This window comes from Agelaius tricolor, unplaced genomic scaffold (genome assembly GCF_023055355.1).
Source record: "Agelaius tricolor isolate 1412-34295 unplaced genomic scaffold, bAgeTri1.0.p SCAF_1, whole genome shotgun sequence".
Classification (NCBI taxonomy): domain Eukaryota; kingdom Metazoa; phylum Chordata; class Aves; order Passeriformes; family Icteridae; genus Agelaius; species Agelaius tricolor.
This window is the reverse complement of record NW_027269261.1, coordinates 12,967,086-12,989,181: the sequence shown is the minus strand read 5'-3', so window position 1 is coordinate 12,989,181 and position 22,096 is coordinate 12,967,086. Positions and strand designations below refer to the sequence as shown.

Sequence of the window (22,096 nt, the reverse complement as noted above, 5' to 3'; positions counted from 1 at the left end):
CTCCTCTTGATGAACTGAGAATTGATTATCTAAAGGGTGGTGATGGACAAAGAATTGGTGATCTGAGGGATGGATGTAGTGGAAATTTGGTGGGGGGAGGAGGAAATGTTTTTGGAAGGTTTTAATTTTCCTGTGTGTTTCTTTTTACATATAGTTGTAAATAGTAATAAAGGTTTCTTTTCTTTATTTCTAAGTGGGGGTCTGCTTTGCTTATTCCTGGTAACATCTCACAGCAGACGCCAGGGCGAGTGTATTTTCATGGAGGCACTGGCATTGCGCCAGCGTCAAACCATGACAAGGTCCCAAATGATTTTCATGCAAGCATGCAGTAAAGAACTGATCCTGCTCTCCTAAGGAAGCTTTGGCTTTGGAATTACACTCTTCCCATTCCTCTTTTGACACACACACTTCAGGTTTGCCTCCACTCCCCTGCAAGGCTGGCAGTCGCTGTTTCCCATTTGTTTTTCCCTAGAGCCAGGACAGTGGCTGCTTTGAGACTAAAAGCCCTGAGATCTGGATATCTTGAAGGAGCATGAAATGCTAACCAAGTGTTCCCATTGGTAATACCCAGCTCTGCACTCCCCAGAGCTCTGAAGCAGCAGCAGGAGGACCATGCATCCTTGCTGTTTGTGGATGTTCATGTTTCTGGTGTGCAAGAGCAATGGCTTTGAGGAGGGACAAGAATGCCCCTCTTCCAACAGTGGCTGTGAAAGGAGATGTGAAGTTTCACTGCCTTTTCTAGGATATTTTTGAAAGATATACGAGAATACTGTGACATGGAGCAGGTCCCTAATTGTGTCTGCAGTGAAATCCCCAAAGGACACATTCAATCTCCTGCTGATGCCAACCCCATAAGCTCATGGAGCAGTTTTCCCTGAAACATGCCACCCTGCCTGGGCTTTACTAGGCCAGGACTAGACCCATAGCTAAGCAAATGCATGCAGCCATGTGACATAGTTTTTCCATCAGAAAACCTAATTAACACATTCACATGCAGTTTATTCTGTAACATCAGAAGCTGGCAACCATGAGGACTTTGCTGGCAAAAGGTTACAGTATGCACTGGGACCAGAAGTGGTTTTCCTTAAGGCAAAGCAAATTGAAATGTGAAGGTTAAAAGCTTCAAATGACTATGAAAGAAAACTGAGAAAACTGCAAAATAATTTCTGGATAGGTGTTCTGGTTTGAAAGCAAAACCAGCGAGAGACTCCAAGTCAGAAATACAATTTATTAGGAAAAGGGGAAAAGAAAACCAAAAACCAAACCAAACCAAAACAAAACAAAAGAACACCACCCAAAATACATGCAATAATACAAAAGAAAAAGCACTGACAGAATACAAGCAGACACCCTGTTGGTCAGCATGTTGGTAGCAGTCCAGTTGGATTGGTGGCTGCACTCCTCCTGGAGTGGCAGATGTGATCCTGGAGAAGGGTGTAGTCTTCCACTGAAGACCCAGTGGAAAAGGTTCATTGGGGAATCCAGTGGAAAGGCTGCTTGTTCTGTCCCCAAACTCCAGATTATATCCTGGTGGGGATGCTTAGTTCCTCCGCACTGGGCACAGCATCTCACAATGGGCTGTTATCATTTCATGAGTCATGGGATGGGTCCATGAGACAGAAATGGCTCCCAGAGGGAATTACCTCTGAGTCATGGGGAAAGGCATTGATGGGCCCATTAACAGGAGATAAGGAAAAGAACAATGCCACTCCTGGTTTCAACAGCTTTTGAGGATGGGAATAGAATACATCTTTATATTGTAACCAAGGACAATAGGGAGCATTGTCAATGATCATGCAGCCCACCAAGAGCTGGAGCTGAATCCAGAATTGCTTGTTCCAGCTATGCAGGAATTCATTACCCTGGCAAGCACTGCCCCATGGGAACAAATGATCTCTCAGCACTGGACTGAATGGCACCCAGATTGGGGTTTAGATTTGAGGAACCCTTGTCACCCGTTATTGGCCTCACAATCCACTCATCCTTCTGCAAACAACTTGCAAACAACACAGCTGGACTGCTGTCCTGGGTAAATATACATACAAATGACTTTTCCAAAGTAGTGCATCATTTCCTAGTGAAATGCACAACCTCTTCTTGCCTATAAAATTGTGACTGAAGACACCTGTGAGCCAGATCTGTGTGAGATTGCCAAGGAGCAAAGCTTTGCCATTTGGGCACACTTCTCTTTGTTTCTTTGCTCAGGCCTTTGGTGAGCACAGAACTAGCACAGAACTCATCGAGGTAGAAAACTTTTGACTAGACAGGATCTTCTGGGTACCTTGTCCCCCAAGCATGTGAACAGGGGGCCCTGTTGTAATGCCAAGTAAGAAAGAGCAGCACAAAAGACACAAGGAAAACATGGCAAAAAAAGCAAGAGGAGAGGCCCAGTGAGGAAAGGATGCAGTGAGACACTGGCACATCGAGTGAGCTGCACTCCCATAACCTCTAGGCTAGCAGGTCCGGGTCTCACAATCTCCTTTGGTTTATTTAATTTTTTTATTTTTTTATTTTTTAAAATCATCACAATGAAACATAGACAATTAAAATGATGTCATCAAAATTTAAAGATACAATCAAAATACATTTATTCAAAACAATAAGAACATATGTACAGTTCTAACTATGAAGCCTAAAACATAAATCCTATTCTTCAAACACTCTTCAGTCAGTTGGCAGCTTCTTCCTGATATTCGAGGAAAGACAGCTCTTCTGGACTGGAGACAATGACTTTGTGGGTAAGAGAACATCAGAACCGACCAGGGAAAACCTCTTGGTAAGACTGTAGCCAGTCAGATCTGCAAAGAAGACACACAACATCTAACAGAGACTGCAATTCAAGCTAAAAGCATCTGAAGCTCCATATTACATGGGACACATTTCCTGGAAACTCCTAAACAGCTGCACAAGGAAACATGCTCCTGCTGGCAGACACTTGAGGCAGGCCAGGGGAAAACCCTGAGCCACTTCCCCAGAGCTGCCACAGGCACAGCCTGGCCTCTGGGCTGCCCTGGGACAGCAGGGAGCCCAGAGCCCTGTGCTCTCCAGGAATGCCTCAGCTGCACATGCACCCTCCTGCTCCTCTCCCTGCCCCACAGCTCAGCAGCCCTACAGCTCCAGGGGCACTGCCAGCAGCACAGCTCCTTGCAGGGGGCACATGCAGGCCACAGCTCTTCCCTGCCAATGTGCACAGCCTCTCTGGGCTGACACAAGACCCTTCCTCCCATCAGACAGCGGCTCAGCAGCCCCCTTACCTTTTTCTGAGGCTGATCCATGCTCCTGGGGCTCCTGGGGCTCCTGGGCCAAGGCCCCCAGAGCCAGCCGGGAGCCCAGACCTCCATTCCCAAGGCCGGGGTCCGGCACACGAGTCTCCAAACTGAAGGTGTCCATGAGTTTCCTTGGGAACAGAGGCATCCCAGGTCCTGTCTTACACTGAGAGCTCTTTTCCTCCTTTCTCTGGGTTTTTGTTGTGGATTCAGAAGAAGCTGTCAACGAGGTACAAGAGAAGAAGTGAGTTAATTGAACTCACACCTTTATTATCTGCTCTTCTAATGGGTGAGGAATTCAAAGTGTATTTTAGTTACTGAAAAGATGGCTTGTTGTTTTATTTTTCATGAAACCAGCATCAGTTTTATTTCTCTGAACACTATGGAGCTGCCAAGCCAAGAGAGAAGGGTTCTACTACTTCATGTGCTGCCCGTTGCCTCCCCACTACTACAGGATCCCTTTCCTTCCGAACACTTGGGAACTCACAGTGCTCTCTTAAATCTGACACTGGCAAGGAAATCTTTGTTTTCAAAAGGAGTTTTCAAGGCCTTGGTTTCTGTATTTCCCACTCAATTCTAGGTCAGGTTTTGCAGTTTTGGGGATTTTTTATATTACTCTTTACAACAAAAGAAGGTCTGGGACACAAACAATGGCACCACGTGTTAGACACAAAAGCAGCTTTGCTTTCTCCATTAGATGTGCCCAGTATTCTGTGAGCCTGTATTTGCAGGGAGCAAAGTGCTCAACCCAAAGTTCCACTCCTTCACATCTCAAAGGGTTCAGATCAGAAACTACCCAAAGGAAAGTTGTTCTCCTTCAAGGGCAGGAGGAAGGAGTGGGAACATTTCTCATTTCATGCTAAACACCTTCCTTTTCTAGTCTCATTTTGACACCAGAAAGGCTGCACGGAGATAAAAGGCATGTGAAGGATGGACAGGAATGTTTTCTTTTCAGCACTGCATTTCCAGGACCCCAAGGTACCACTCCAGCTCCTGCCACTCAACACTTCACACTGGAGGAATTTTCACTGCACCACCAGAGAACACTCCCAAGGGAACTGGGTTCTGGGGGAATCCACTGAGCCCATCAAGGAATTGGAATGAATTCAAAGAAATTTGTAAAAGAATGGGTTTTAACCAAGCTTTCCAAATGTCACCTCTGAGTCAAAATTCCAATGGTCATTTGAGGACAGACATGCACTGCACCTACCAGCATGTTCCAAGGACTTCTCTTGGCTTCTGCTGCTGGATCCTGGCCTGGAGAAAATGGAGGACAAAAGAACATATGAGGAGGTAGAAAGAGAAGGGAGGGAATGGGTGTCCCATGAAAGGAGGTAACCCCACTTAGCATGGTCACTTCTATGAAGGAGGGAATGCAACACATAAACCTAAAAGGATGCAAAGATGATTAACTGTCCTTAAGCTTTCAGTGGATGCAGTCTCACAGAGCTGGCAATGGTCTGGCTGAAATAAGAGCCAGGTCCAGCAGTGGACCCTTCCTGAGATGCTTTCAATCCCTGCCTCCTTTTCCCCACCACCACCTCTGCTCTTGGGGCATTGCTGTTGGGTTTGACATTGTGCTGGATCACCACAGATGGGCAAAATGGTGAATACACCCAGGTTTGCCTGAATCCATGGGACAGCTGACTGTGAAAAATCCCCACAGGAGACAGGAAGAGTGAGGTGAACAGCACACTGGAGCAGCAGACACCTTGGCTTACCTCATCTCCCGGGACTCCTGCAAATCCAGCTGGGGAGAGCTTGGCAGAGACCCTGCAGCACTGTCAATAGTGAGACTGCCTGCCTTGCATATTGAGGGGATCAAAGGCAGTCCCAGTGACCACTTCTTCATTTCCCCACCACTGGGATATGGCAAGGAGGTCTGGAAAGAGTAGAACACAGTGCTCAGATCAAGCAAACAGCCTTGCCCCTAATCCTGCCTCAAGATTATTTAGAAATGCCCTCAACTGGGGCCTGGCAGGAATAAACAAGTCAAAACTGATGGAGCAAACGGGCACAGGATGGGGAATGCAAAGGGAACTGGTGAGACACAGACCATGTCCCACATTTCACACCTCTCTCCTCAGGCTCACTCCTCTGCAAGTGTGGCTAAGTGTGCCTGTATTCCCAGCTGCCATCCCCATGTTTGACATCAAGATGTTCTGGGGTACCACTGCCCACACTGGCCTTTGGGATGGCATGGCAGTGGCTTTAGATCATCACTGTTCTCTCCCTGCCCCTAAGGTGTCTCACAGCCACTGCTGATCTCCAGCCATGGCCCCACAAAGCCATTCTGCAGGATGTCTAAACCTGCTATTCCCAAGGCCCTCATTTCTTCTGCTGCTGCCCTTCCCTCCTACAGTTCCCCAGCAGCCTCTGAGCCCAGATGCTGCTCAGCTCTCGGCATGCTCGCTGCTCTCCAGCTCCCACACATCCATCAGCTCAGGCTCACTGGCATTTAGGAAGTTCAGCAGAGCTCCCTGCCCTGCTGCTCTCTGCAAGCTCTCTGCCTGCCCAAGCTGCTCCAGGGCCCCCATGCCATGGCCAGCAATGGGGCTGGAGGCACTAGGGGTCGATGCACACCCATCCTTACTATCCCATCATTTCTGGCCCAGCTAAAGAGCCAAATCAGGACCTGTTCAAAGTTCACTGAAAGGGTCAGTTCCTGTCAGGGGTACCTTGGGCCCTTTCTCTGCAAGGCTGAAATCAAGTACCCCAGCCTTGGATTGCACATTCTCTCTACCAAAGCTGTTGCTCATCTGCCTCCTCCTGCACCCCACGGCAAACCCAAAACAACTGCAGGTCCTGGCCCTGCTGCAAAGGCAATCATGTGCCTGGGCTCTGGGCTGCTCTCCCCATGGCCACCTCCCATCCCTTCCCTCTGGACAAAGCCATGCCAGAGAACACAGCTGCCCAGGACCTGATGGAGTCTGGAAATAGCATCAGAGACCACTGTGCAGAGGGCATGGCTGTACAACTCACAGGCTGAGACAACCTGACTTGGCAGCTTCCAGCAAAAACCTTTTTCCATCCAAAGCAGACACAGCTGACACAGAAAACACCACCAAGACATAGAGGTGCTTCATAGATACTCATAGGTTACAACATGGAGAGGGATTGCTTTTACATTTAAAGTTTGGACTTGAGCTGCTCTGACTGCTTGTTGGTGTTTTCTCAGCCATAAGACAGACAAGGAACCACAACACAGCCCAGAAACCATTCTGAGACCTCTCCTGTTATTGATACATGCTGAGGACATGAAGTCTGCCCTACACACCCATTGCAAAGACAGCCTGAAGCGCAGTGTCCAGCTGAGCTCTTCCTTGGCTCTGCAGCTTCCCTGGGCTCACAGCACAGGAAAAGGTCTCCAAGCTCTGCCTACAGCACATAAACTGAAAATCTACAACACAGGACTTTGCTTGGTGACCTTACCTCCTTTTCTCTCTGAAGTCTGCTCCTGGCTGCTTCCTCTGATATCTTTGTAGCCAGTGCTACTTTTCCCTTTCTCTTCCTCTCCATCATACATCTTTCTTGGCTTGATGGAGGAAGAGCTCTCTTGGATGGAAGGCAAGGGCTTGGTGGGAAGCTGTGAAGAGGGACGTGTCTGAGGAAGACTCTTGGAAACACTGTACTCAGTCAGGCCTGCAAAGGGGAGACACAAAATGTAACTAAGTCCACAAAGTAAATCTAAAGCATCTGAAGCTCCATATTTCATGGGGAAGACTTCCTGGAAAGTTCTAAACAGCTGCACAGGGAAACATGCTCCTGCTGGCAGACACTTGAGGCAGGCCAGGAGAAATCCCTGAGCCACTTCCCCAGAGCTACCACAGGCACAGCCTGGCCTCTGGGCTGCCCTGGGACAGCAGGGAGCTCAGAGCCCTGTGCTCTCCAGGAATGCCTCAGCTGCACAGGCACCCTCCTGCTGCTCTTCCTGCCCCACAGCTCAGCAGCCCTACAGCTCCAGGGGCACTGGCAGCAGCACAGCTCCTTGCAGGGGGCACATGCAGGCCACAGCTGTTCCCTGCCAATGTGCACAGCCTCTCTGGGCTGACACAAGACCCTTCCTCCTGTCAGACATCGGCCCTGCTCCCTGCTTACCTTTTTGGGAGGCTGAGCCATGCTTGGTCTTCACCTTGCCCTCAGTCTGGATTTCCTTCAGGCTCCCCATGCCATGACTAGGAAGGGCGATGGAGAGAGCAGGGCCAGATGCACACCCTTCCTTAGTATTTTGTCATTTCTGGCACAGCTGAAAAGTCCCATCCGGAGGTGTCCAACTCAGCACTCGGTCAGCTTTCTGGAGAACATGAAACCTTCACCAGCCCAAGAGGCTGGAGAGGTTTTCCTGCACATGTGGAGGCTTGCTCTCAGCACACTTTATCAGCTGGGTGCCCATCACCTCGCAGAGGGCACAGGCAAGCTTGGTGACCACAGCGCAGACGTTGGCGCTTCGCACAGGCAGCGCCTTGTTCTCCAGGCAGCACCAGAGCACGGGCAGGGCGTAGCGCTGCACCACTTCAGGGCTCCTGGCATGGACCCATTCCACCAGCACTGCCGGGACAGAGACACAGCTCCTTACCCACCAGCCTCAATGCAAACAAGGATCCACCTCTGCTTTTGCTTCTGGCAAGCCTCTCTGGCCAAGAGCAGTGAAATAGCACTCAGAGCCCCATGACCCAGAAACAGGCAATGCAGCTGATCATCCTTGAGACAGAACCACCAATCCCTCAGGACTGATTTCTCCAACCAGAGCCTTGTACCTGTGGCAGACTTTGTACCTTTACTAAATCATTTCACTATTTGTTTCTGCATGAACAATGAATAAAATGTCAAATTGCCTTCTATTTCCATTAACAAGTTGTCTAACCCATTTGGAAATGCACCCTAGAGAGGCAATTGAGAGATTTCTAATAAAAGGGATGATTCCATTTTTGTAACTTTGATGTCAAGGGCCAGAGGTCTCATCTGGCTCTTCCCTTTGCTCCGTGGCACACAGCAAAGGGCAGTATTAGAACACACTCCAAAACTCCAGCCCACCAGAGATGGGTGCTGCTTGACAGCTGGATGAGAAACATCAGTGCCTAGCTGGTGTCTTCGGCAGAATGCTTTTGTGGCAGCCAACAAAGAGCTCTTTCACACCTCAGGGAGTCTTAGAGAATCACCCAGACCCCATTGCCCTGGCATTTGGGCATCTCAGCATCTCCACATTTTAATGGCATTTCTGCTCTCAATGCTAATGGCATTTTTTCTTACAATGTGCACTGAAATAGGGGCATAGAGAGAGAAAAAGGCTACACAGGGGACTGAAATTTAGCCAGAACACAAGTGTTTCCTCACATTGTCCCTGGAATCTGCTCTCTGCTCATTTTCTGAACTGAACCATATCAAACACAAACAAAAATTTACTACCAACAGGCTCCTTGTATGGCAGATTTGGCTGAGAGATCAAAACCTGAAATGCTCAGGAGACCAGTCTAATTTTCTGATCAGGCAAAATGTTATGTAGTAGCTATTTATTATTCTGTGGTGGAAGAGACGTCATTATCTCTATGCTATTAATCCACCAGCAGTCATCAACATTCAAACAGCTCCTGAATGCACCCAAAACCAATTCTGCTAAGCAGGAAAAGGGTTATGGCACCCATTTGAAAACGGCACTTCATTAGAGTTTAAATGCAATCAAAGACATTGGTCACTGTGGAACTTGAGAAGAGCCCCAGTGAGAGCTCAGCCCCGAGGCCGAGCGCTGCCCCCATCTCAGATGCTGCACAGCTCTGCAGCAGCCAGGGAAAGCCTGCCAAATACACCTGCCTTGGCTATTGGGCAGGAGGGACAAGCTCAGCACCTCCTGATGTGGAGGAGCTACTCTGCTGTCTGTTCACAGGCATTCCCTGTCAATACTCCCTCAGAGACCTCTTGGCTTAGAAGGGGAGGCCATACCTGTGATACACTCCGTGACTTCCAGCAGAGCTTCACCACTCAGTTGGCTCCATTGGTGGCTGAGCTCTTTCATCAGTGACACTTCATCTACAAGTGAAACACACGTTTCTGCTCACTCTTCTGAGGGCATAGGAGAAAGCACAGTGCGGAGGGAAAGGGCAGGGGCAACCCCATTTTTTACAATAAAGTCAATTTCTGCTGATTTTTCAATCCTTTTTGTCTTTCCTTCCAGCCTTCTTGGCAGGGTTTAAAATTCCAAAAGAAAAGCTCTCCTTTCACATTTGTAAATCCAAAGCTGTCTGCTGGACCAGGAGCTATGTTCAAACATTTCACATCAGGGACCTCAAGAGTCCAGTCACATGGAAGCAGTGGAAAGGTTTTGCATGCCAGAGCAAAAAGGAAGAAGCCCATACTTGGGACACAGAAAGGCACTGAGTCAGGCAGTTCATGACTCCACAGAGCAGCTGAGGTGGAGAAAGTGGAAACTGCCCCTGAAGACCTGCTTCTTCAACACTCCATTTTTCAGGCTTATTCCCCCAGTGCAGCATTCTCAGAGCTGACATAAATCTGTGTGGCAAAGGAATTTACAGCAGCCCTTGCCTGGGCAGGTATTTGCTATTGCCATCTTGCCCCATCCAAAACAACAAGTGGAACAAGGCATCATTGACAGCTGGAGACTTAGATCCGTTTGTTCTAAAGAAATGAACTCGGTCAATCACAAGTTCCCCTTTGGAAAAAGAAGACAAAGGAGAAAGGTGGGAAATAGGCAGCTAATGCCTCTAATGTAGAGCCTTCCAGGTGGCTGCTCTGCAGAAGCTCTGATGGGCCAGTGTCCCTTCATGCCAACAGCAAAGCTGTATATATGGGAAGTCAGACGGGGCCCAAGCAAACTCCAAAACCCCATTGCCCCAGAATTGTAGCAAAGCTGGAGTCCAGGACTTGCTCTTCAGACCAGCGGCACAGAGCCAAGGGAGCCTGGGACTGTTGGGAAATGCTGCTGCACATTCCAGCCTGTTGGGGATGGTGCATAAGGACTGCACCTGCACAGCTTCTGGTGGGTGCCAGCTGCAGCCTTCCACAGACAACAACAGCTCCCAAGGCACTCAGCGCTCTCTTGTGTGGGACAGACAGAGACACAGCTGAGGAGAGTCCATGCTAGGGCCCAGCCTTACCTAAATGAACAACAGATTGGTCCAGTGCGTTCACAGCTGCGGCATGAACCCCGGGATCCTTTGAGTTGAGGTTCTTTGTTATTCCCTCCACCAAACGGATCAGCACCGGGTTCAGGGCATCTTCCAGGAGTCCAAGCATTTCTGCCAGCACCTCCAGCGCCTGCTGCTTCACTTTCTTATGGGTGTCATTTATTCTCAGGACAAAATGATCAAAAATCTGTGAGGAGAACAAACAACATGAAAGCTGGATTAAAATGACCTTGTCTGAAGAGGGGATGTAGAAATGAGCACTCAGCAATATAAAAGATGAAAGTGATCCCTTCTGTCAGGTCAGCCCTTGCTTGCACAATTTCACTGTTTTCCTGTTGGCCACTCACAAGAATGGTTGCACAACCTGATGCTGCTTGAAAGATTTTCATCTGTTTTTAAGAGTTTTGGCTCGGGACAGAAAAGTTCCTGTGGTATTTCTCTCCACCTATAAATCATAAAATCAATTCCATTTATTAATTCAAAAGTCTTCCTTTGCTTTCAATGTATGGAAGCAGATATTTACCATGCCCATTTTTCTATACAGTTGCCTCAAGTACTGAGGGCAGTTATGATTTTGCCAAAACTGTAGCAGGAGGAGATCAAAGTCTTATTTTGTCTGTCTCAGAATCTGTGCCTGGAGTGGGACAGGGCTCTGGTCAACTCTTCCAGGATACAGACCATTGCTCTAACTAACAGGTAGACTTCTGAAATGTAATGTGCTGTAAGCTCTCATTAGAGCAGGCTCAGTCCCTTGACAGCCACAGTATCAGGCACCATTTTCTGGAAAAAGGGAAAAAGCTGCTCCTGGGAGGAGAAAGGATGGATCTGTCCTTAGCTGTTTTCCTCTTTTTCCAAAGAGAAAAAAAGGCCCCCCAAGAAGGGTGAGCACCATCTTTACCAAGAGGAATAGGGATGAGGATGGACATGAGTAGCCAGAGTTGTGCCTGTGCAAGACAAGGTGGAGTTTACGGAAGTATCCTTTTAAAAACATTTTGTTTAAACCAACCCAGCCTGATACTTCTCTTCCCCATGCCAACCTATTTTTTGTCTAGGGAATAATTGCCATGCTTTCAATGGCTGGATTCCCTTCACTTAACCCAACTGGGAGCAGGAGACAGCAGCAGTTACACCAGCAGAAAATTCTGCCATCATCTGATGAACAGCAGCAATAGGCACCTGCCAGACAAATACAGCTGGACTGAAAGAACTTGTCCTGAAGCCTGGACCTCAATTACATTTGTCTGGGTAAGAGGGACCAGCCTGTCCCAAACAGCCAGGATGTAGTGCCAAGACACACTGAATTCACTTCACTTCTACAGGCTTGGGAAAGCAGCTAAAGGAAAGGAACCATGAAGATACCCTACATACTTGGACAATGTTACTGGAGATCAGCTGGGGGCTGCTTTTGCACAGATCTAGGAGGAGTGCCACTCCTTCCATGCGTGCCTGAAACCCCTTGGCTTCCAGGAGATGGTAAAGCTTCTGGAGTGACTCCCTTCCTTCCACAGTTGCAGGTAACGTGACCTGGGCTTTTGGACGGTGGAGGAGGCGTCCACCAGGGGCAGACTTCACCCTGCAAAACAAAACCAAATTAGGACCTGTTGCTGGTAAGACCTTCACTTAATTGTGAGCAAAACATCCTGAGGAGCTTTCCTAATGATGTGATTTCAAGCTAGAAAATCATGAGGCTCTGAAGGACAACGTGGACCTCGTGACAATCATGATGGGAGACAATCTGCAAGTGACATTCTCACCACTGCTCACTCAGGAAAACCAAGGATGAGATGCATCTGATCTATCTTCAGATGCCTTCCAAGGCACACATTGCTTTGTGGGGAAAGAGAGACACTACTTCCAAGTTTAAATGCCTCCTCATATGGCACGTGTGTGTCTTTTAATGAGGAAACTCATCACTCTGAAGAAGTGTCTCTACACCAGGCATGACAATCTGGAAAAGTAGCTCAGATGCATCTGAACAGACGAACAGGGGCATATCTGAAGCATCCAGAAAAGGAGGAACAGAGATAAAAACAGAAGCCAGACAGGCCTGAACTACACTCACATTTCATTTGCTTCCCTAGAGACTAGATGCACAGCTTAACAAACCCTCTGGGAATAATCCTCTTGGATCAACCTGTCTCTTCCATGAGCACAGGAAGATGCTAGCCATGCTACTGAGGCATGTGGTCACTTTCCTGCCACCGCTGAGCAGGACAGAGCTCAATAAACCCCCTCTGGTATCAGAGGAGAAGAGGTACAAGTAACTCTGCCACTGGCATGGAAAGACAGCAAGGACCAAATCCCTGTCTTAAATGCTGATTGCAGCACAGGGGGAAATAAACCAAACACGCTGTCCATCAAGCAAACTATATGAAGGACAGGAATAGCAAGACAAAAAGTCCACACTGAGACACCTGTTGACAAAAATGGCTCAGGAATTGCCTTGCTCCTTACTACTCAAACTTGGTACTGTTTGAGGGTAAGAAAACCATGAATCAGCCAGGCCAAACCACATGGATGGGAACTGCTTGTTTGGGGAATGGCATCCTGCTTCTAGACTGGGACTTCTCGTTAAAACACCCATCTAAAAAAGGCTCCACTTGGATGAAAAAAAACCCCTGGTGGAATTTACTTGTCTCAAGTCAGGCAGCAGAGACTTGGCCCTTTCCTAGCCTCCACAACACTGCCCTTGCTACTGCACTGGATCATCTGAGCTGCAACCAATGGGTGTCTTTTTGTCACCCAATTTCGGTGGAAAGCCCTCCAGAGAAGTTGTCTTCAAATCAATGCAGAAGTTGACATTTTTTATCCTAAGGGATTTGTAGGGAAGGGAAACAATCTCTGGCACTGGTCATCTCCAGCAGAAAGATTTGTCTGAGGAAGAGGCATGTAAAGCTTGTCATGTGCTTTCTCACATCTGACAAAAGTGCTCAGTACCGTTTGATAGAGGGCAATGTGGCCTGGGGCTTCTTCGGGCTGTCGTTCCTCTTCTGCACTGGCTCCTTGACAGAGGGGCATTCACCCTTCTGGTTTCCCATCCCCTATAAAGACATAAAGAAACCCCATGAATCTTCAGAATATAACATAGGAAATTCCCTCTTTAAAACACAAGTTAGAACCAGGATCACTGCTACCAAGGCTTAGGGAAACATTTCCTAACGTACAGAAAAAAACACAGCAGAGATTCAGTGATGCCAACTCTTTGGTTTCAATAGCCCAAGGCAGGTTATGGGTGCTACCACACTGAGCAGCAGTCTAAAATCCCAAATTCATTAGTCTTGAGCATAAATGGGAATAATGCAAACTGACAGGCAATGAGTGGTCTTAAAGGAAGCAGCAGAAAAAATTGGACTCTTTGGGGGCAGGCCCATTGTGTTGGAAGTTGATTTGGTTCAAGGCTTACTCTCCCTGCTCCTGCACCAAGGCACACTCCCTTCTGTAATGGAGATGGAAAGAATAAAATCCCCCCAAACAAACAAATGGTTTTCCACTGGATGCTGCTGAATTCACTAAGCTTCTTCCAGCTCCACAGGGCTTGACAGCAGGGCAGTATTCCCAAAAGACAGACAGCAATTGTAGTAACTAGGATTGACTTGGACATCTTTTGTATATTTGGAAATTTCCTTGGCACTACTACTTCCAGTCTCTTTTGCAAAGACTCTCTTATGTTCAGAAGCACTATTCTCACTTAGTTGCATTACTGGGGCAGAGTAGAGAGAGTGTGGTGGGGGCGTACATGTGAGTGCAAACCCATTTTCTCCTCTTTCCCTTTCCCCTTTCTGACCAATATTCAAAGTATTCAAAACCCCACTTTCCCCCTAATAATAGCAGTTCCTCTGTGGTCTGCAGATGAACAGGCTGAGGATTAACAGCTCATTCCAAGGAGCAAAATGAATCAGCCGAAGTGGAATGAGATAAAGACACATCAGGTATGTTTGATCTCGTATTAGCAGTGGCAATACTTACACAAAGGAGACATTTCTCCTGCCAAGCACTTACCTTCTTCTTAATTCTGGTCAGAATATCTTCCAGGTCATGTGGGGAAAGGGATTGCTCCAAAAGCTTTTTAAATTTTTGATCATTCAGCAACATCTTCACCATCTCCTGTCCATAATGTCTAAGGAAGGAAGGAAGGAAATAATAGAAAAGTGAACAAAGGAAGAGTGTTAACAGAAGAGGCTGATGCCTTAAACTCATCAGGTGCAATGCTTGCATGAGAAGCCATTACCTACTCAGCAAAGAGGGAGATTTACCTCACTTGACACTGCACAGTGCTGTAGCTGAACACAAGGGGCAAGAGGAGAATGTGGGGCAAGAGAAAAATACCATTTCTCTCTGAAACTGGGGGTGTGCTTCTGTGGGATCAAAGGATCCCAGGGAACAAGCAAAACACATCTGCTTTGTTGTCAGAGCCTGTTAGCAGTGTCCTGCTGCCATTGCACAGTAATTTACCTTTCTCACCTCATGCTTGCTTTTGATTATTCTATACTATGTGTATGCATATGGGCAGCTAGTTGCTCTGGTGTTCTTGGCAGCTATTAATGGGAATTTCATCATCAAAGTAAGGGGATTTTGGTGGTTTGGGGGGATTTTGCTGCCAGGAAACCAAAGGTTTCTTCAAGAAGGAATTTGGAGGTCACTGAGCCACAGATAACAGCATTCTAGAAATCTGCAGAAGAGGTTTAGAAAGACTGAATACATTGGCTGAAGACCTCTACAATATTTCTAGGGAAGTCTTAAGTTAATGAGAAACAGATGTTTGGGATCCTTCAGTGATGAACATTAGCCAACACTTTGGCTTTCCTTGTGCACCTAAGGCCAATCAAAACTGCTGGACTGGCTAATCTGAGCTCTTTTGATCTCAATAAAGACTCCTTCACATCACAGGAAGTTGGCAATGCTCCCTCTTGCTGGCCAGCCTCAGGTTAGCCAGTACAGTCATTTCCCCAGGCAACCCAGAGCAGCAGCCACAGCACCAAGCCTGGCAGGGCTCAAGAAGCGTTTGGACAATGCTCTCAGGCACATGGAGTGACTCTTGGGCTATCCTGCACATGGCCAGGAGCTGGACTGGATGACCCACATGGGTCCCTTCCAACTCAGCATATTCCATGATTCTATGCCCTGTAGCCACACAGTGACGTCACTCATTATTTCTTTTCCTTTCCACTCTTTTGTGGTTTTACCTTTAAAGCCAAACACAAAACGCTTTTCCTGGTTTTGGAGGTGAAATGAAGATCATTACCTTGTGTCCTTGTGACAGTCCTGAGCCAGTGTCCCTGCCACGTGTGGCAGCCTCTCAGCCCTGGGGGTGCCTGCGAGCGTGGTGACTCCCATTTTCTCCATCAAGGACAGGAGCAGCTCGGCCGCACACTTCCGCACCTGGACGTAGCGGCTCCTGGGAAGGAGAGAGCAAACCCTGGGGCACAGGGACAAGGAGCAGCAGCAGCACAGGCCTTGGCCAGAGTGTGCTCCCTGGCCTTGCTGGGGGAAGGAGCCTGGGCTCTCCCTGCACCTTCCAACACCTGCACAAGGTTCTGTCCTCGGAGAAACACTAAGCTAGCACTGTACAGAAGGACTGCCTGCATGCAAGAGGGAAGAATTCAGTCTCCCTGCACTAGCTGATACTCTTTCCCAAAATATACTCAGGAAAAGATTAAAGTAATAGATCACATATGAATTATTTAGAAATTAAGGACAATTCATGTTGACCCATCAGAGGGCACCCAGTACACAGAGCTGCAGCAGGATGAGGCTCTTTCCACCCATTCATCCCCTAATCTGCAGACCTCTGGAAAGAAACAAATGCAGAGAAAACACACTGTGGGCCGTGAAGTTGCAGAATATCCAGCAATGCAGCCTGTTTCTTTTGTAAAGCTTGGCAAGGGATACATCTGAGTGTTTTCCCCTATTGCCAAGCTGAGGAAAGGGTGGCAGGCATTTGAGCCAGGTTGTCCTGTTCTAAAGACTGTCTCTTGGGAACTATCAGGCCCAGCACCAACACTTAGGGCAGCATTTGCTTCAGCTGTCCCATGGGCCTCGGCCTGTGAAGGTGCCTGGAAAGTGAATCATCATCTCAGGGCTTACATGAAACATCATTTTGAATAGAAAGCAGAGCTCGAAGGCCAGGACACTCATAGAAGACTCCCTTTGGCAGCAGCTGCACCTGCTGTGCAGGCTGTGCCACACCCAGCACATTCTCCCCCATGTGCTCCACACCCCAGCAAGGACCCTCCTTATTTCTCAGGTTAATGGCATCATGAGGATACCTGGTTTTCCCCAGGGCGTCTGTGCTTAGCACTGCAAAATACCAACAGTGCTCACAGCTGCAATTGCAATTGTCCCTCTTCCCACAAAAGCACAAGGCTCTGCCCTCAGCCTTTGCAGGCACTTTCACTTCCCCACTGTTCCCCATGTCTAGGAAACTCTGACAGACTGGGAGAACTCCAGGAAGCAGCAGGAAGCTGAGTCAGAGGAGCTTTAGTTTGGATGTCAGGAAAAAGTTTTTCACCCAGAGGGTGCTTGGGCCCTGCAACAGGTTCCCCAGGGCAGTGCTCACAGCAGCAAGCCTGACAGAGTTGAAGAAGCATTTGGACAACAGTCGCAGGCACACGCTGTGAGCCTTGGGTTGTTCTGTGCAAGGCCAGGAGCTGGACTGGATGGTCCTGATGGGACCCATCCAACTTCCCCTATTCTACAGTTCTGTGACTCTGTGATCTAATGGGCTGCAGGAGGACAGAAATAGGTGACAAGAGGAAAGAAATGAGGGTGATCAGAGAATCGAGTCCCTGAGTCCATAGAAGATGCTGGATACAGGACCCTTCCCTCCCAGCATTCCCATTCTCTCTCTCAGATCCCTTCCCCCACCCACACACTGGAAGGTGAAGAACATCGCTAAAAGAAGAAGAACCTACTTGACTCCCCTGTCCATGAGAACAGTCATTGCTCGGGCAGGAGTCACGTTCTCTACCATCATCCCCAGGCTCTGACAGGCTGCCTTCTGAATAAACTCTGGGGAGTTCCACACCATGGGGAGAAGGACCGCAGCAACCCCATCCGCCTCGGAGTCCATGTCCTTCTTCAAGATGGCAAAGAGCTCTCCCAGAGTGACGATTGCTGAGCAGGACACCTTGGACCGGAGGTTGGTCACCTGGGGAAGTCATGAGGGGAAACATAAGAATCACCTTCAAAAGTAAACCAGTTTCCTTAGACAAAACTCCCAGGAAATCACAGCATGTCCCACTGTGTATAGAGCAACATAAAAGCACAGGAAGAGCAGAAGAGCCCAAGCACAGAAAGGCACTTACTCTGGCACCAATTTCTGGCCTCACACCTGCTTACTGCAGGCATAAAAACATATGTTTCACTAAAGTGTACTACTTAACCTTTCTATAATGTCAACTGCTTTGATTTTAGGCCCTTTGATTTGAAAAACAAAGCAAAGTAAGGTAAAGCATGCTTTCAAACCATAAAGGCACAAGTCATAAAAATAAACCAGTCAGGTGCTCCTGTTCAAAAAAGCCACACCTGTAGTTGAAGCACTCAGACAGCAAACAGAAAACACAGGCTCAGATCTACAGACTCATTGCAGTGTTCAATGACAGCTTGGGCAGAGATTGGGACTCTGGCATATAATGTCATTAGTGTCTCCATTTCTGCCTTGCATTATAAAGGCACCACACTCAAAGACAAGTGCCAGATACCCAACCTGCCAGTAAATACAGCTGCACGTACACACAGACCCTACAGATAGCTGACAGACATTAGAAGCTCAAGAAAACAGAAATGAAGGCAGTCCCTGAGCACACATGGACATGAACAAGCACATATCTACTCTACAAGCCGTGTATGAAGGATGGGGGACAGTTCAGAACAATGTTCTCACCTCGCTGGTAGCTGCCAAGCAAATCTCACGAAGTCGACCGAGCAGGACTTCTGGATGGGACTCAGCCAGGCGTGGGATGTTGAAGAGTCCCTTCTTCTTCACTTCCCTGAAAAACAAGTACCAAAAAGACTGATTTTTCTCTCTACCCAAGAACTAGGCAGCACCCTCTGAAACGACTGGGCTGGCAGCTCAGTCAAACCATGGGAGGTGCTTTTCAAGGAGCACTTAATGAAATCATGGAACACATTGCCACAGGATGCTGTGGCTGTCAAAAGCATACGCAAATCCAAGAGGCAAAGAGAGGGCTTTCAGAGTCTTCATGTGTGGCCTTTCTGAAAATCTCTACTATTAAGTCCCTCTGTCACTGCTTCCTAGAGCTGTGAGGCTGGGCCATGCTGCTGTTTCTTGTCACCTCCCTGTAGCTGTCCCTGAGACACAGTCCCATTGGGCTGTTACTGGGACAGTATTTTCCTTCTTTGTCAGCCCCAGCAAGCAGTGCAGCCCTGAGAGTCTGCACTGCCACTCTGGAGCTGAGTTTCCGCTCGACAGTCTAGGCCTGTGTGTCACCCACTTCACTCCACCTCACCCATTCCCCAAAAATGCAGCCGGATGTCATCCCAGAAGATTAAGATTCCACCCCTGGGCAAGAACTGTTGAAACTCTGGCTTTTCCCACAACACTCCTACCTAAAACAAGCCCCACAACAGCAACATGTTATTTAAAAGGTGCAAACAACTCCAGCTCTCAGCACTTGCTTTGTGCAGGCCCTCAGCCTCAGGAAGGTATGTGAGGCGTCAGGGCTGCAGCACAGGGCTGCTGACTGATCCCACGGGCACCCTGAGTGTCATCAGGACCCCCCACACCTGCAGAAGCTCTCTACACCTCACAGGGCACCAAAGAGAAATGGGGAAGAGAAAGCACAAGAGAAAGGGCAAAGCAAAGCAGATGCATTCTGGCTGATTTTTCATGTTTATCCCTGTGAGAATGAAGCAGCCACCAATGAGTGGATGCTAACCCAGACATCAAAAAGACGACCAATATCACCTCACATTTGTAGGGTTATCACCTCTGGGCTTCCTTCTGTCTATGTAGAATTTTGGGACACGTTGTGAGTTTTGACAAAACATCTCAGGCCGATATGAAGTAGTGAGAAGGAAAACTTGAATTCCAAAAGTGCAAGATTCCTAGAGGATTTTCTTTTTCCTACTCTTCTGGCATGAGCCCTTCAGGAATAATGGCGGGCTGAGGGACTTGAAATCACAACTCAGTCCATTTCTCAAAAAGAGGAGCTCCCTGGAGCTGCTTCTGGGAGTCACATGCACGAGTCCCTGCCATTGCTGACAGCAGTGGGAGCAGAGAGGAATCTTACTCAGTCCCACTGGGCCAGCAGCCCAAGGCACCCAAATCTCTACACTCAAAACTGCTGCCATCCTGCTTCTGCCTTCAGCCAGCAGATGATCTCATCCCACAGCTTTCTCTCTTCCCTCCACATTTCCTTTGCAGCTCCATGGAGCAGCAGGCAATGCGAGAAACAGCACGGATCTGCTGCAGGTGCAGCACTGCTGCAGAGCAAGGCCAAGAAAAGGCTGCTCTCCAATCTTTATGCTCTCCCTGCTCTGCAGGGCTTTCACCAGTGCCCTTTGGCCCTCTGGGCTCTCGGGGCTCCGAGGCACGAGCAAGACACGCTTCTGACCGACCTTAACGCTCCGAGGGACACAGAGGGAACGGCGGGGCCTTTCTTACCAGTCATCGCTGCCCAGCATGGAGAGTGCCTCCTGCAAGGACTGCTGTGGGTCTGAAAATGCTCTGTCCTTCTGCCCACGCCCACGGAGCGGCTCCTCTCGCCGCTTGGCACCAGTGGCCGTCTGCGGGGTCACTGTAAGGAGAGGGTCGGCCATGGGCGCTGCTGCAGCCCCGGGCGAGGCACCCGCCATGGCGCGGCCTGCAGCCCCATCTCCCAGCCAGGGCTCCGTGTGGCACACACTGCCACTGGCTCAGAGACTTCCCTGCTGCCTGGATCCTGGGGCTCCTTGCTTGCTCCCAGCCTCCCCCAGCTGGCCACAGCTCCAGGCTGAACCTGACAATTGCCCCCACAGCGCCGGCTCCCAAGTGCCACAGGTGCCACAGCCAGCGGCAGCTTCCTGAGGCCACAGAGCTCCCACTCCCTGTGAGACAGTGCCCACAGCAGCACTGGCCAGCCCAGGAGGGAACCCCTCAGGGGCCTCTCTTGTCTCAGCACCCTGATTTCCCCCAGCCATGAGGACAGGGCCACTCTGCACCTCCCTGAGGAAAGACCTGCAGCTGCCTTGTGACAGCACCAAGCCAAGCCTGAACAACCCAGCCCTGCTGGGCCTGGCTCAATCCCCATGGAGCAATGACCAGGGAACAGCCATACCTGACCCTTCCCACCTCACAGCACCTCTGTTTCCATTGACTTCAAATATTCTAGACTATCAACTTTTGGAGTAACTCAAAACTAGATTTGCTGTTCATTCTCAGGACAGACTATGGACCCAAGATCCCGGCTGTGCTGGCTGAGGCAGGAGGCAGTTTGTGCTCCTTGTGCAAGGACAAACCCCTGCAGGAAAAAGCTGCCAGGGAGCAGGCTTACCTGAGGAGCTGCGTGGGAAGCTGCCATCCCCATGGAGGGTGGGTGTACTGGGCAGTAAGGGAATGTTGTCCTGCTTCCTCACGACCGTTTTCTTCATGGCACTACCAGGGAGTTTCCTCTGCAGCCTAGGAGCTGTGCCATGGATAGGTGGTAGGCTAAAGGCTGCAGGGACCAGAGAGGAGCTTGTAAGTGGAGGGTGCAGGACCGGGCAACGATGGAAAAGGCCAGAAAACTTGCTGGAGCTGGGTAACATCTCTTTGTTATCCCAAAGAACTTCAAGTATAACAATGGCACGCTAACATGGGACAGTGATCACAGAATCACAGAATCCTAGAGAGTTTGGGTTGGAAGGTACCTCTAACCAACATCTAGTCCAACCCCTGTGAGCAGGGACATCTTCATCTAGATCAGGTTCCTCAGAGCCCCATGAAAACTGGCCTTGAACACCTTCAACGATAGACCAACAACAGCTTCTCTGGGCAAATCCTGCCAGCTTTTCATCCCCTCCATTAAAAAAAAAATCTCCCTAATATCTAATCTAAATCTACCCTCTTCTAGCTTAAAAGCAAACTGCAGTGATGCTTCCCCTGAGAAACAAGAAAAACCCAGTATTGCTTTGCTTTTGCTCTGTTCCAGAGGCAGGCAGGGGCAGTTCCCACAGAAAGTGCAGATAGCCCTGCGTGATGCCCTCGGGCTGAGTGCTGCCTCCTGAGGGCCCTGCTGCCGCCCTCGGGCAGCGCTCACAGCCCTGCAGGCAGAGCCCCTCAGCCGGGATTCAGCCGGGAACGCTGCTTGCTCCTGGGGCTACAACAGAAGCCCTGCCTGGGGCTTCAGCACAGCTCTACAGCGCCAGCTCCTCAGCAGGGAGCGGCAGGAGAAGGATCTCTGGAGGTGAATTTTGTTTCTTCCAGGTTGCAGCCTGGTTGAAAAGCATTCTTTTGGCCTCACCTTCCCTGGAGACTGCTCTCCAGGAGACAGTCTGAAGCCCCAGTGTACTTTGCAAGACAGAATTTTCTACTCTGAAAGAATTTAGAGGTGAAGGTGGGAAGCTGATATTCTCTTACTGACTCAGTGAGGCCATGGGCACTTTATACCTCTGTATTTTTCTTTGGGAAATAGAATTAAATCCTATGCAAGCTTCCACTCAGATGCAAGCAGAACAGCCCCCCAGTCTGAATGCAATATTGTGCAAAGGGCA

General features: G+C 49.0%; 1 protein-coding gene across 1 annotated transcript; it reads right to left on the bottom strand.

Annotated features, from left to right (window-relative positions):
- Positions 1-7,387: 7,387 nt before the first annotated feature.
- On the bottom strand, positions 7,388-20,221 carry LOC139600239 (TOG array regulator of axonemal microtubules protein 2-like). The gene is made up of 10 exons (XM_071448275.1): positions 20,031-20,221; positions 18,288-18,393; positions 17,317-17,552; positions 15,648-15,800; positions 14,405-14,522; positions 13,343-13,446; positions 11,774-11,978; positions 10,376-10,592; positions 9,204-9,290; positions 7,388-7,814 (listed from the first exon to the last, which is right to left on the bottom strand). Exons 1-10 carry the CDS (start codon positions 20,219-20,221, stop codon positions 7,579-7,581), a joined length of 1,653 nt encoding a protein of 550 aa, XP_071304376.1. The 3' UTR covers positions 7,388-7,578.
- Positions 20,222-22,096: the final 1,875 nt, after the last annotated feature.